We start from the raw sequence: 15430 nt of genomic DNA, 5'->3' as shown, positions 1-15430 counted from the left end.
CAAAAATGGATCGCATTTTTGATTAGTGTTATTTTTGTTCAGTGGTGCGTTCCCCCCCCCCTTTTTTTTTAACGTGCCCTTGAAATTTCCCCTTTTAAATTTTAATACTGTTATAAAATAGGAATGGTGAAAACAATTAAATTCAGTCCATGGGATCCTCGGGGAGAGGTGAGGAGGCAAAGATGAAAGGGATGGTAGAGAAACAGTTAAAGGGGATGCAACAGCCAGAGAGGTTCTGATGCCCTGGGGAGCTTTTCTCCTGATGGGTGGAGGCTGCAATGGGCCCATCATAACCTTTTCCTTCTCAACAGAGAGAAAACAGGAGACTGTACCTCAGTGATGGAGCTGTGACGAATTGATTTTCAGCTCATCTAAGCCTTCAGCCACGAAGAAACAAGGACCAAAGGCAGACCCCAGGAAGGGCGGGGGCAGTCAGGAGAGGGATGCCAAGAAAGCCTGAAGCTGGAGAGGCCTTAGAACTACAGAGGAAAGGCCAACAAATGGGAGGGGCTGGAGGTGGGGAGGAGAGAGAGAAGTCATATTGCAAAAATGGAAGAATGAAAGGGAAGGAGCTGGAAATGGTGGGTGAGCAGCCCCAAGCCCTTCTACAGGTGTTATCATACCTTCTTCTCTCCGGCCATGACTTCTGATTAAACTTATAAAACTAGCAATTTGTGAGTGACCATTCAAACGTGCAAAAAACTTCCAATTAAACTATGATTATAACTATCTCTGCAGCCATGCCCATCAATCAGCAAGGACATAGCTTTAGAGAAGAACGAGAATCCCCTTGGGGTGCGTTCATGAATGCCAAGGGCTGATGAAGAAGAGAGGAAAAGGTCTCCACCCTAAGTAACTTCTTTTCTCTTCAAAAGTGAAAAGTTGTAAAGAATGATAGCTTTACCCAGTATTACCGTTTGTGATTCCACGCATAATCCATGAATACATACTATAATGGTTTTAGATCATCTTTCCTTCCATCCCATCCCCCTTTCCTCAAAAAAAAAAATGTGTGTGTGTGTTTATAGGTGTGTTTATGTTAAACAAGTGTTAATAACCCTGTTGGAGAGACTACATAGATAGGCATCTTTAGGTAGATCTGTGTATAAATTCCTCTGCACTGGGCACTTGAGTCAGCCAAAACCAACAATAAATATCAAAGATGTCTTTCAAAGCTGTCAACTGAGGGCATAAGCATTTTTTTTTTCTTCCAATACCAAGGGAGTTCAATGATTGGGGGAAGTAGGAGAGAAGGGTTTAAGCATTTTTTTCTATTTCATACCTTAACATGTTAAATATGTTGTCATAAAACATGAAAAAATGTAAGCATCACATTTTTATACTTTTATGCTTGAGAATGAATATACATTCTTGAATTGTATCTGAGTATTTGACTCCAAGCCAACTGATCAAAGCCCATTAATAAACCCGAAGTTCTTTATCAGGGAAATACATGTAGACAAAGAATAATACAAAAGTGAATTTACTATGTTGACTGATTTTTGTAATTTCCTCTAAAACATCTACAATGTTATGTCATTTTAATTTTATGATCACCAAGTAATCAAATTGGTTTCTAACTAAAAGATCTTAGAAATACACTACTTGTTTATGTAAACTAGAGATATGCTTAAATATTGCAAGCAACTTACCTCATCATTCTTTTCATTTGCAAAGGTATTTGATATATAAACTAACCCTTAACATTTTTGAAAAAGAAAAAATTTACCAGAAAAATATTTTTGTTACTAACTAAATAATGTGGAATTGACTAAGCAAAATTCCACTGATATTCATTAGTTTTAGGGAGAAAGCAGAGAAGTCAATCTGTAAAAGCTATAGACTATGAGACTGACAAAAGTTGGTCTAAGAATAATGAATAAAATAAGGCGGAAAGTTTCTCTTCACACAATTAATAATTAATATTTGTTTCTTCAAAATGAACAAATTACTAAAATAATTTAAAGGTTAGAATAATGTGTTTGGTTTCAAATTTAGTTGTTTACATTGGCCTTGAGGCAATTTATTCACATTTTATTTTTTCTTATAGTAAATTCTACTCATTTTTTGCTTATGAACATAAAACTAATCTCATCTGAAATTTAAAAAAATAGATATTTTGTTAAATATGATTCAGAGTTTGAATTAAATTTAATTGTTCTTGGTGAGCAAAACTTATGCTGGAAAAAGTGTCTTTCTGAATGACAAGATAATTGTAGAAAATCCATTATTTGACTTGAAAATGACACAGGCAGGCATTAATAACAAGGATGCTACTATATCCATTTTATATAATTCAACTTGTTATGGGAAATGTCAACAGATTCTTTTCACATTTTTAAATATCAGCTGACTTCCTCAATACAAATCCCTTGCCTCTTGCTAATTTGATCATTTGCCCTCAATCTCCACTATATACATATCTTTTAAGATACTAAAAAAATAAAATAAAATCCTCTTGAGTCTTACAGAAAGTGAAAAAAGTTTCAGATAATATCGGTTAATGAATTTTACAGTAAGAAGCACTGAAATTCTTAGCAGTGTTAATAATGATATTACACTCTTACCTTTTCTAAGTATACTTTGACCTAATTTATTATGGAAGAAATATAGAAGTTAAAGCTTTTTACTAAGTAGTGATTGACTATAAGCTTTGGACATATTAGAAGGCATGGTCTAAAAATAATAAAATAAAACTGTGGTTCAATTTTCCTCAGAGACTACTAGGAAAAACTCACTTAGTATCACAATCAATTTTTCAGTAATTTCATGTGAGACATTTTGTTTGGAATTATTAAGTAAGGAGAAAACAATACGGTCTATTATTGAAGATAAATCGCTACTCAGCAAGTTAGGCATGATAAGAATAAATAAATAAATAAAATTTTTCTGAAGCTTATATCCAGTATTGTTTCTCTAGTATAAAATGAATATATTTCAAGGTATAGTTAATAAACTGCTTTGTTATTATAATCCAAACAAATAACCAAAAGTCTACTGATTTAAAAATATAAGTATTCTTTAATTATAAAAATGGTCCTAAAAGTCCTTGAATAAAACTGTTTATTATTGATTTTGGCTTTCTTATTCTATGTAGATTTATAAAGAACAATGGTGCACGGGTTCAAAAATTATACTTCATTCCTTTCTGAAAAAACAAATACACTCTCTTGTGAATGATCAAAGTATTCAATTTTAATATATTATTAGAAAAGATTCATGACTGAGCTATTGTTTTATAAAGTACATAACATAACACATTCTTTTCTGTCAGATTTTAGATGACCTGAACTGATTTTTTCAGTGATTTATTTTATGAATATGTAAATCATGCTAAATTGCATTTTTCTATGAAAATATTAAAACTAACTTAAATTATTGAATAAGCTTGAGAAATTGCTACAAATCCGAACATACCATGAGTCACGTTTGCATGCCACTCATGAAGAAAAAGCAATCAAACTAATTTAGAATTAAGATATATTTTAATGGCTTGAAAGTTCCAAAGGAACCTGTTAATTACATGTAGAAGAAAAGGCCCCCAGGACACCCGATTAAGGCAACCAACGATGACTTACTAAAACTTATAATGAGAGCTTTGTCTCCTGTAACGTGAAACATATGATTTATTAGGCACCTTATCCTTCCTGCTAGGATTGCTCAGAGCAAATGAGCAGGGCATATTAAGCAACACATATTATAAAAGCATCATGTGTTATTAAGATTTGTTGCTATTTGACTTTTCAAAGAATATTTTTTGAGATATTATTTGAGGAAGTTTTAAATTAAGTGTATAATAAAACATGTCAATTTTAAGTCCAAGCAGATTGCACTTTTAAAATAAAGTTTAAAAAGTTCTAACATTAGAGTTGATTAAATGTATTGATTAAGTTTTGTCTTCAAAAATAAATACACTCTATGTGGTTTTTTTTGAATGTTTAAAGATAGTAAATTTTCACCTTCAGTCACTACTAAAAAATTTAAAGAAAATTACAGCCACTGTAAAATCATTTTAAAGTGGTGACTCTTTAATATTATTGCAAGATGAAATACTGGGCACTAACTTATCATTTGATATTGTCAATAACAATTTTTTAGGTATTGTCAGTATCAGCACTAAAACATAATTTTTAAAATTATTCTCTAACCATACTGCTAATTAAAGAATTTTTAATTGAAATTTTTTTATCTTAAATGACAAGGAAAGTTTTGTATAGGTAAAGCATCATAACATGTTTTACATTTCTCTTGCCTCTGAAAAAAAATCAAAGAAATATAATATATTTTAATCATTACAGTTAAAAAATGTTAGATTGAAACTTCTTTTCCAAAACATTTTTCACAGGATTTCATAATCTATCCCTGAAAGTCTTTGATAGTAATCTTTTACAATATTATTTGAACTTAATTAATTTCACATCAATATTTTCATAGTAGTTTCCTCACTAAAATGAGAGTTCTTAAGTGACATATAAATTACACTTATATGTCTTTTAAATTATTAACCAAAAAATGGTCCAGAATGTCGCTTTTACTTTTCCATCTGTAAATACTTGCATCATCATTATTATTATTACTATGATTATTATTTTGCCCATAGCTTAGCTATCCTCATAAATTCTCCTTTTTTTAAACTATGGCCTGTTTATTCATACATTTAAGCAAAGTTGACATTTTAACAAGATGTGAAAAGACCCAAATTTACCCAAACCATGTGTTTAATTTTAGCTTTTTATATTAAAAAAATATATATATATACATATGACTTTGTTGCCTAAGGCAAAATCTTATTTTATGTCAATGAAAGAAAGGAAACAGAAGCTGGAGAGGAGAGTTATAGAAAATGACTTTATATAAACATGACCACCTACCAGGCAGCTACTTTACCATTAGGAAAACGTCCACTTTGCAATAACATAGATTAACAAATAAACGAACAACATACCTAAATTGACAAAGCTCATGACCATGTCAGCATCATTCAGAAAGTTGGCATCATGTAGGCTGGCTAGAGGAGGACTCTGGGTGGTCAGGGGAGTCGTTCGAGACAACTGGATGCGGCGAGGGTACCCATTGGGAGAGGCTGGGGAGCCCTTCCTGGCTCCCCTGGTCTCTGCTGCCAGGGATGCCCTCACAGAGTACTCCGGCTCCTCGGGGTTCTCCTCACTGGCCATGGCGTTGTACAGGTCCAGCATAAAGAGAGGTGCAGAGGAAGCTTGTTTTCCAGGTGAAAATGGTCTGGGTCTGTGAGGCAAACCCAAGATAGAAAGAATTTCCCTCTGTATTTCCCGTCTTTCGTGGTTCCGTAGTCTTCTATAAATAAAACTGGAGTGGACATGATTGTCTCCCAAACTTCCTTTTGCAGAACCCACTAGAACCCAGCAGCTCCAGAGGAAACCCACAATACCCCTAAGTAAAAATACAGTCAGATGCATTTTTATCCAAAAGCAAAAGTTGATATTTTTTAGTCGTCTTGTCCTCTTACCAAAAAAAAAAAAAAAAAAATCTAAGTTCTTAAGAGGTATATTTCCCCAGTAGCTGAAAAATAAATTTACCTATTCTTCATGACAGTGACATTTCTGAACACACATCCTCATTGATTTTCCTGCCCTATTTTCAATATATTGGAATATGTCAAGAGTAGTTATTTCTAAGAAAGCTGAAACTCAGATTTCCAGTTATCCACAGTTGTTAAGAGTTTTTGCTGCATGGATAGAGCAGAAGACGGCTAATATTATTTGATCAGATGACCTATGCATTCCTATATCAATATATGATAATCAGGCCTTTGGTATTTGAATGAACGGAAGTTGATCTTCTAATAAACTGTAGTTCCCAAAGTGATCTTCACTTGCTCTTGAGTTCTTCTCAACCCTTGAGCTCTTTCCAAGACAAATCCTGATTTCTGAATCACAGATCTATGTTGATCTGCACCTTGGTGTTGGAATATATATTTGTCCGGCAGCTTGGTGATAACTTTAACATCTTTTGTGTCGTCTTAGTGTAAAACAAGACTCAAGGTTGTACTATTCAAGTCAATGTGTTTTCCTGAATTTACTTGCAAACCTTCCTGAAAGTCCCTTCACTCTCTTTCTCCTTCTTACTGTTAATTCCACCTCCAGCAGACACAAATATACCAGCCCTCTTCAAGGGAGATCTAAAGAGTAATGTAAGCACAACCCTGCTGGGAAAGAAGAGGCTTCTCATTGTAATTTGAAACTGGTAAAGCAAAAGGAACTTAACCCCTTTGCTACCAGAAAAGACTTCATTTTCGCAATTTTATAGGCACGCATCTGACACAGCACAGTGATGCATGGAGCATATAAGTTCTGGGGGGGATAAAGCCAGTTTTCAAGCGGCAGATTGGAAATTTGGTCACCAATTTTATAGAGGACCCTTTCAGATCTTTCTTTTAATAGTACACACTTAATACACTTCTACATTAAGTCTCAGGTTGTGGCAGAATTAACATGAGATGTCTCCGTTCTGTATTTGAGGTTATTTCTAGTTTTTATATGTTATTAAAGCTTACTTCTTGAAAAATAAAAGGAAGCGTCATAAATTGAGGTTAATTTGTTGTTTGTTAATGACAGCCAGATCTCTTTAGAATAAAATACAGTAGAGAATTCACCACCAGTAAATATATTCTAGCTCCCAAAGCAGTAGTTATAACAATTCCATAATGGTGATGAGATAGCCCAGGTATAATGATCTTTAAACATCAAAATTTTAAGCAGAAAAGTGTATTCATATTTCTCTTGTTAACTCAGTGTATTTGAAATAAAAGTAGCCTAAGATATGGTGTCATGATTCTCAACTTTCAAGTCATTTCAGTTGAAATGTAAACTGACTTACAAATTAGATATTTCCCATAAGTTGTACTTAGTACTTTGATTTGCCTTGACCCATGCAAATAAACACAAGTCAAATATTCTTCATGACTACATATGCAGATTGAAATTTGTGTTTTCAAAATCTGATGGGTATAATGGGGAAAGTGCACACCTTTCTAAAATACCATACTTAATCCGGGGAAATGAGCAAAGTAGGTGTTTATCCTTAATGTTTAATGCCTTTAAAATTTGGAAGTCTACAACGTTTTTGTGCAGCTATAATTTTCCTTACAAGCTCTCCCTTAACCTTAGGGCTCACAGTACTTTCATTGTCTGGGATAGTATTCTGATACCAGTTGCAGATTTATCGAGCAAATTTTCAAACTATTATGAAATTTTAATGTTTTTCCTTTACTCTACCTAGAGGCGCCCAGTTTCTTATTTAATTTCTTTTTAAGTATTTCCTCTGAGTGTCTAGAGCGAAGCCATATTTCTCATAAATCTACAATTTATTGTTGAGGGCAAGATACCAAAAGGGATTGTGGAATCTTATTGTCTGCATAATTTTTCTTATACAAACTCACTGCAAACTTGATGACGCTGTTGAATATTTGCCCTACTGAAAACACTTTATTAATAGCCAGGTAGGATACCACAGTAGCAGACCCAAATACTGACGTACATGGAATACGTCTATAGCATCGCTATCCCATGGATAGCAGTAGGGCAGGTTGAAAGGAGGTGAAAGAATATCGTTTCAGTAAGAAATGGTTGAAACCACTAACATTTTTGAAACTGTTGATTTCATATACAAACCAAACTAAGAATTTTTTGGCCATTGGTGCAATTCCAAGTCAATTACTTGGAGATAAAAAAATTTCTCCTCTGCATTTATTAAACATATCCTAGATAAAGGATACTACAGTTTTTCTCTCTACATTTTAGAAGAAATGATCAAGGTTATGAATTTGCTTCCTGTCTCTAGAGCACAGCATAGAGTTACAAGTAAAAATTGGTTACCCTTGAGGAAGAAACAATTCTTATCTTCCACACATGCTGATTTTTTTTCCCCTAAGATCCAACAGAAAAATAAAAATGAGTCTAGGTATCACAAGTCCCCCAAACTCATTTTCCCAAACTCTGATTTATAATATCAATCAGTGTAATTGTAATTTAATTGCTTCACCAGGCACAGAGCCTACCTCTAGACTGGAAATCAGTTGCTAGCATTCTTGGTCAGAACTTCTCATAGCTACCCTCCCCCCTCCTTCCCTTCCAACTCAGACTAGATTTGGCAAACATTCATTTTTCAAAAGGATCAACATGTGCAAAGAGAGAAAGAAAATAAAGAAGAAGAAAAACCTGCCTGGAAGAGAGGGGAAATGCTAACCGCCAAATGAAAAGTCAGATTCATTTTTAATTAAAAGTAAAGGTGTTTTACCACATCATTGGGATTGCCAGGTTGTTGTGTATCTAAGTAAATATGTGAGAGCAATTCAGAAGATTATTTTGCAATGGCAGGATATAAACGTTCCAAATTTCAGAGCATGTATTTAAAAGTCGCATAAGTCACTGAACAGACTGAAGAACTATATTCAGTATGAAAGAAGTTGGGACAGGAGAAACATCCAGGGCATCACAAGAATTGTTCCTAAAGATAAGCACATTCCAAGAAGAGGGGCCTTCGTAATAAACTCACCTCTCAGGCGTAGTATTTGCCTGAGGTATATACTCATATAAGAGGCCTTCTGGTGGGAAACAGAGATAATTGAATGCATGGAAGAAGTCCCTCCCCACTGCCATTCCTCCTGCTTATTTTTCTCTTTCCCTTACAAAAATTGGACATATTTAGTCCACAGATATGCAAACTGACAACAGATAGACTTATCCCATTTTCCCCAGCCCTTCAAAAGAAAGTTGGAGCATTTGTAAATCTGCGTTGCTCTGGATGGGTCTTTCTATTTCACTCCTGGTTTTGCTGTTGTTGTTATGTTGGTTTCTCCTTGAAACAAAAATTCCTAACTGAAAGATGTGACTGCAGTGAAAGACAGATACCCAATGTCAGTGGTGTCTGCACTTCTAAATTCTCTTTTAAGTTCAAAAAACAATTCAAAATCATCTGATTAGGATCTTAAAATTCTTAAGCAGAAGCTATCTTAGATTGCGTTGGAGGAAGTGGGGGCGTGAGAATGCTTAGGAGGTTGAAGAGGCTACAGCCGTGGAAGAGTCCAGGGCAGACACCATCTTCTAGAATCTTCTTGGTGAACACATGCACAAGTGCAGAGCAGAACAGCATCTGTGATATGAAATTGCTCTCAGTTCACTCAAACATAGCACATATACAAACAGAGAATATGGTGTGCATAGGAAAGGTCTGAAGGAAAAGAGTGGTGTTACAACACCACCATCTGACTTGGATTTGCCAGCAGTAACCTGAAAGGGACTGTAATTGTGGAGGTTATACCAGCCTCCACTTTCTGTCGTTAATAGTTGTTAAAGAAACTTTGGAGATGAAAAATAAAGGATGGTGACCCAAAACTTTTTAAATGTTTAGTATTTTTTTTTTAATGAATGGTGACATCATGTAATACGTGTAAGTGAACAGAGGATGTGTCAATATGCTTTGTATTATTACATATTCCTAAGATTGTTTCATATTATTTCATTAGAGTAGGTAGTCTGGTAGTTACTTAAGTGAGAATGAACCAACATTTAATCATTAAAAAGGAAACACTGTTAATGAAATACTGTTCTGAGGATTCATCTGACAGACTCGAATTAACTGACCCCAAGACATTTGGTAAGTCAAATTATTAGGTGAGATATTTTATCCATCATCCAAATTGACAGAATATTTAGATAAGTAAGTTGACCATTAAGCAGTTATATAGTTAATCATGAAAGGATAATCTCATTTGTAGAGTACTTTATAATTTTAAAAACTCATTCACAACAACTTAGCATTTGGAATGATTTATTCATTCAACAAGCATTAATTGAATGCCTATGTGTGACTACTACGTACTATGTGCTTTACATATACAAAGAAATCAAATAAGATACTTGCCATCAGAGTTTACAATCATATATTATAGTTTCAGTTGATTTAAGGACATAAAATTATTATTTAAATGTGGTTGTTAATCAAGAGATATTTCTACTTTTTGCTTGAGAGTTTAGCTAGAATACAAGCAGCATAAAGGTAGGGGATGAGTTTATTTTGTTCATCAGTGTCCAACAGTACATATTAGCAGCTCAATCAATATTTGTTGATGAGACAATTTTTTTAACAAAGATGAAAAATATTCCAGGGACTTCTTTAAGGGCAATAGTCTCTGGAAACATTTTAAGTTACAAGGATTCATTAGACACACACACTTACAAATTGCTGTATCTCTTAACAGGTATGCTCACCTACACCAGGAAAGGTTCCTTTCATGAGGAAACTGGTCTATTACAGGCCTCATCCCACAACTGTGAATCAGAGTGCAAATGTCAAAAAAACATCATGTAATGAGTCACATTAGCACTTGCAAAATACCTTGGTCTATCATTACAGGGAGCTCTGATGAGGTGACTGCCCACTGAATTAAAGTGGCCTTTGACCCAAAAGACCAACTTCTGCTCCTGTCAATTAATATCTCATTCCTTTGACTTGTAATGGCTTATTTATTTAGTTTAGTTTTGGGTTTTGGTGCTGTTTTTATGACCCACATTACAAGGCAAGAAGCCATGACAGTGACCACTTTTTGTTTAACAGATATTAGCAATGAGCACCACACCTGCCAGGACTCGAGCAGGTATATAGAGTTGAGACACACACTGGGAGGAGGTGAAGTCTGAAAATGCCTGGAGCGTGGGAAGAGGCATTTGATAAAGCATGTTGGGGAGTCCCAAAGTCAAAGTCTTTCAACCCACATTTTTCATCCTTCACACTTTAGCAAATGGAAGACTCTAGAAGTATCTGCCAACATACTAACCAATTCAAAATTTGTAGGAGTCTTACAGATCAATGAAAGGCATGACTACCATTGTATCCCCATAATTCCCACAAATGGTGATTTTGTCCTCAGTGGAAAATACAATTTATAAACATCACTAGTCATGATATGTTCAAAATGAGACAATTCAAAGGAAATTTTTAAATTACTTTACCTAATACAAACGTGTCTCAATAGCATACTTACTATTATCTGTAATGCTTTAATTAAATAGTCCTACTTTTCCATTTTTTAAAAAAAATAGGAAATAGACACTATTTCATAGACTCCTCATCAAACATTTTAAGGTAAAGCTTTAGGATAAATTTAGAGCCTAATGAATTAGCCCCAATTATATCACAAAAAACTGTCCAACAGCAACAGAAAAATATTGTGTAAATGTCACCCAAGACCCGTTCCTATTCTGCAACGTGAGAGGATATGAACTCTGTTCCCTAAGACAAAATATGCTGAGGAAATATACTAATAATGAGGAGGATGGACATTAATGATTAATATTCAAGCTGTAAGCATATAACACTATCCCTTTAACACAAAAATTCTCAAACCAGGTTACACAGTACAATCATAAATGGGGAGCAGGGAGAACTTTTAAGAAATAATAATGGCATTGCTGGGCTTCCCTGGTGGCGCAGTGGTTGAGAATCCGCCTGCCGATGCAGGGGACACGGGTTCGTGCCCCGGTCCGGGAAGATCCCACATGCCGCTGAGCAGCTGGGCCCGTGAGCCATGGCCACTGAGCCTGCGCGTCCGGAGCCTGTGCTTCGCAACGGGAGAGGCCACAACAGTGAGAGGCCCGCATATCACAAAAAAAAAAAAAAAAAAAATGGCATTACTAAGAGAGGAGATCTTACTAGACTACACTTTTTATATCGATCATTTTGCAATATATACAAATATTGAATCATGTTATACATCTGAAGCTAATATAATGTTGTATGTCAATTATGCCTTAATTTTAAAAAAGCGCACACACACACACACACACACACACACACAAACTAATGGCTGGACCACACAGAAGACCAATTAAATCATAACTCTTAAGGAGACATCAGTATTTTTTTTAATACTGATTAATAAGTAGCCAAAGTTAAGAACCCCTAATAAATAGTCTTGGCAACATTCAAACCACTACACACATAATAAGAGGATGTTTCAGTATCATAATAGAGTTTCCAAATTAGAACAAGACCTTTGATTTTTCCTTGATTGCTACTAAGATTCCCTGGTATGCAATAAACTGTTGTTTAAATTTTTAAAGACATACTCAATGCTTGCATCCAAAAAACCTTTCACACCCGTTTATACACTAAATACAACTTACTTAGCACCTACTATAGCAATGAATAAAACACACAGTCCCCACTCTTTCCATATTTAGAGGTTAGTTGTTTCTAGAACAATTTCCTTAGATATCTGTATTTGAATGTGGAGCTTAAAATGCAATTTCTTAGACACACAATGCTATTGCATCACAGAAAGAATATATTCCTTAAAATGGCATCTGTTTATCGCACAGTCTTCTTTGCTCTCGTTTCCAGGTCCTTCTTGGATTATAACGTAAGGTGAATCGCAAGGGCTGTTCTATTACATAACTCTTTAAAATTCAATTTTAAAAAATAGTCATCTTAACTCACATAGCAGGTGTCCTTCATGCCTATACTGGGTATGTTCATTTCTGAAAATGTCCTACTGTCCTGGTTGTTGGACGGTTGTGTGTGTTGTGTGTGTGTGTGTGTGTGTGTGTGTGTGTGTGTGTGCTTGTGTGTGAATGCACGCAAGTTCCTCAGAGCTGCACATGCATTTCTGAAGTTCCCTCTGGCACTGGGACTTCTCTCCATCTTCATTTCCCAGGTACTTTCTATATTTAAGAGCTATTGATTTTCTCTTCTTCACCCTTGCATTCTCTTGATATCTTTTGTTCTTCCATTTTACAATAAACTCTTTATCTTGGTGTCTCCGTTTTTAAAAGCCTTATCCTGCCTAGCTCCCTTATCTAGAACTCTCTTTCAAGTATGTGACTGTTTCCTTTATCTCTCACCTTTCACCACCTCTCTCTTCCTGCAGGGTAATCCTACCCTCCCCCTTCCTAATCTCCACTTCTTTCTTCCTTCTAGAATGGTTGTATTTTCTATCACTGTATGTTCATTAGCAAGGCATTGATAACATCAAATTGCAGTACAATAATATGAAGAATATTGGATAAATTCATTTTACTTTTAAGCTGTTTCAGGAGAAATAGAAGCAAATATTATAACCTATCATTGCAACTCTAGATCAGTGTTTTCAGATGCAGATACTTTTGAAACGTTCACAACTTTTTAATATTTCTGGCTAATGTATTAAAAATAGCAACAATAATAATAACTCTGAATTTGAATGTGATATGCAGTGTTATAGTGAAAATATAAGAAAATAACCTAAATAGGTACTGAAATTATATCCTGCTGCCAGGCCACACCTAGCATAATGGATAATTATCTTTGAGTCCAAAGCATTAACTTCTTATTCTCAATGTTTTTATATTCTGACATGAGTTACATTTCTTTAATAGAAGGCCTTAATTATATACACAGTATGATTTAATATTGTCTTCTAAAATGTCTTTTAATACACTTCCTAGAAAATTCTCTAGATAATGTTTATCAGTTGTATGTTATCTTCCAATTATTTTAAGGAAAATAGTTAAGCCAAATCATTTACAATTTCTAATGTAATCCAGGAATTCCTCATATGTAGATATATGGCTCATTTACATATATTTTCAAACATGATTTCTAAATCAGTTAAAGGCTCATTAGATAAAGAACAATCTGATAAGGTCCCTTAAACTGAGTAGTTTATATGCAGCATTCAGGACTGCTTAAGCTTTTCAAGTGCTTTCTAGGTGGGAAAAGTTATTTCCCTGGAAGGCTGGAGCAGTTCAGTTCCCTGAGCTTTTCTCTTCTAAATCTATAGATGTTAATGGATGCTTGATTCAAGGAGAACTTGCTGGCATGACCCCTCTAACCAGAATGAAGTACTGAATTATTCATACACATGGCATCAGAAGCACTTAGAAGGGTAAAATCAATAACTACAAGGCATGAGCTTAAAACTCACTGCCCTATAATATATACTGCCCTATAATCTATATATCATTTTCTTTGCAAGTATCCAAATGCCATCTGGATGCTTGAATCTTTTCCTAGGCACCCACTATACTTTATCACTTAACAGGTGCTCAGAGAATGTCAGCCAGGAAACTAGATTTATATCTTGGTTTTGCCACATAACTATCTGCATGACCTTGGAAAAATCATTTTGGAATCATCCAACTAGAGAATAAATAGGAAGGAGTAACTTTTTGGAATCTAAGTTTCTTCACCTATGAAATCAGAAAATAACAAGACCTCAGCATGCATAAGATTGAGCCCATTAAAAGGAGAGGATACATGAATAAATGCTTTGGAAAAGTTGATCTATTTCATAACTCATCATGGGCACGTGCCCCAGTAGACTTCAATTTGTGTAAAGCTTTTCCATTGGTTGGTGCTCATTGACAATTGGAGACAATGTTTGTACCACTGTTTAATCACTGGATGGGGAGAAAAACACTTCAGAATTACTATGAAAAGATCATTCTCCCAAAGAAGGTTGTGATGTCTACAAATAGAAAAAGGTAGACAAAGCCAGGAATTTTATGGTTATCTTTACACACAATCTCCTAACAGCTCAAAGGACACAAAGCCTCTCCTTGGTGATATCCTCTCCCTGTTTTATTAGCCCATCTCCATTCTGGTCCTAGGGTATCCCAGTGCAGTGCCCCCCCCCCCCCCAAAAAAAAAAAAGCTTTGATTGGCTAACTGCTCCTCCACTGCACAAGAAAGAAAATGTAAAATGCACATCTACCCCGAGATTTTACATTAGTGTTAATGGAAACTTGGTGACTGAAAAGAGGGGAAGAGTGAGCTTGCTTAGTTTTGACTCAAGTAAGCCACATATGACCAAGGACTGGGAAAAAGGATTGTCCAAAGCATATGGGCAAAGACAAAGGAGAAGTTTGCTCTACACAATTTAGAGCACTAGGTTTCAGATCAGAATTGATTCAAGCAGTGGTCCCCGTACTGTTCACTTTGTTCCAGATGAGAAAGGTCACTTAACACCTCTGCTTCAGTTACTTCATCTTAAAAAAAAATGGCACTGCATTTATTACTCAGAATGCTGTCTTTGAAAGATGTACTGAACAATTCTCACACCTTTACAGAGCGGTGATCCAAAGCATTTAGCAATAGAATAAGCAAAGATATTTTAATGGCCCTGGTGATGCAGAGGAGTTATAGTATGCATTATTTTCCAAGCAAATTTTACCATTTATCTAAGGAGCTGACTGCTGTTTTGCAAAACACACCCTAGGACTAATCTGCAATCAGCACATTTTGGGAAAGAATTAATTTGTGTCTTGTTATCATTGGAAAGGCACGATAAAACAGTGATTAAGAGCCTCTGATCAGAAACCAGAATGAATTTGAATCCTGGTTCCACTATTTCCTAGCTGTGTAAGCAGGCTTTGCCTCAGTTTCCTGATCTGTAAAATGGGGTTAATTGCAGTTC

At 35.1% G+C, this 15430-nt stretch overlaps 1 protein-coding gene across 1 annotated transcript in view; it reads right to left on the bottom strand.

Annotated features, from left to right (window-relative positions):
• BMP5 (bone morphogenetic protein 5) overlaps positions 1-6169 on the bottom strand; it is a 121408-nt gene extending 115239 nt beyond the window's left edge. Inside the window, exon 1 of the mRNA XM_059075955.2 lies at positions 4946-6169. Within this exon, the coding sequence (XP_058931938.1) occupies positions 4946-5435 (490 nt within the window). The 5' untranslated portion in view covers positions 5436-6169. The remainder of the gene's footprint in view (positions 1-4945) is intronic.
• Between the last annotated feature and the right edge of the window lie 9261 nt (positions 6170-15430).

The sequence above is a fragment of the Kogia breviceps genome, chromosome 10 (genome assembly GCF_026419965.1).
Source record: "Kogia breviceps isolate mKogBre1 chromosome 10, mKogBre1 haplotype 1, whole genome shotgun sequence".
Classification (NCBI taxonomy): Eukaryota; Metazoa; Chordata; class Mammalia; order Artiodactyla; family Physeteridae; genus Kogia; species Kogia breviceps.
Note: the sequence above shows the minus strand (reverse complement) of the source record. Positions and strands in the feature narration are given on the sequence as shown.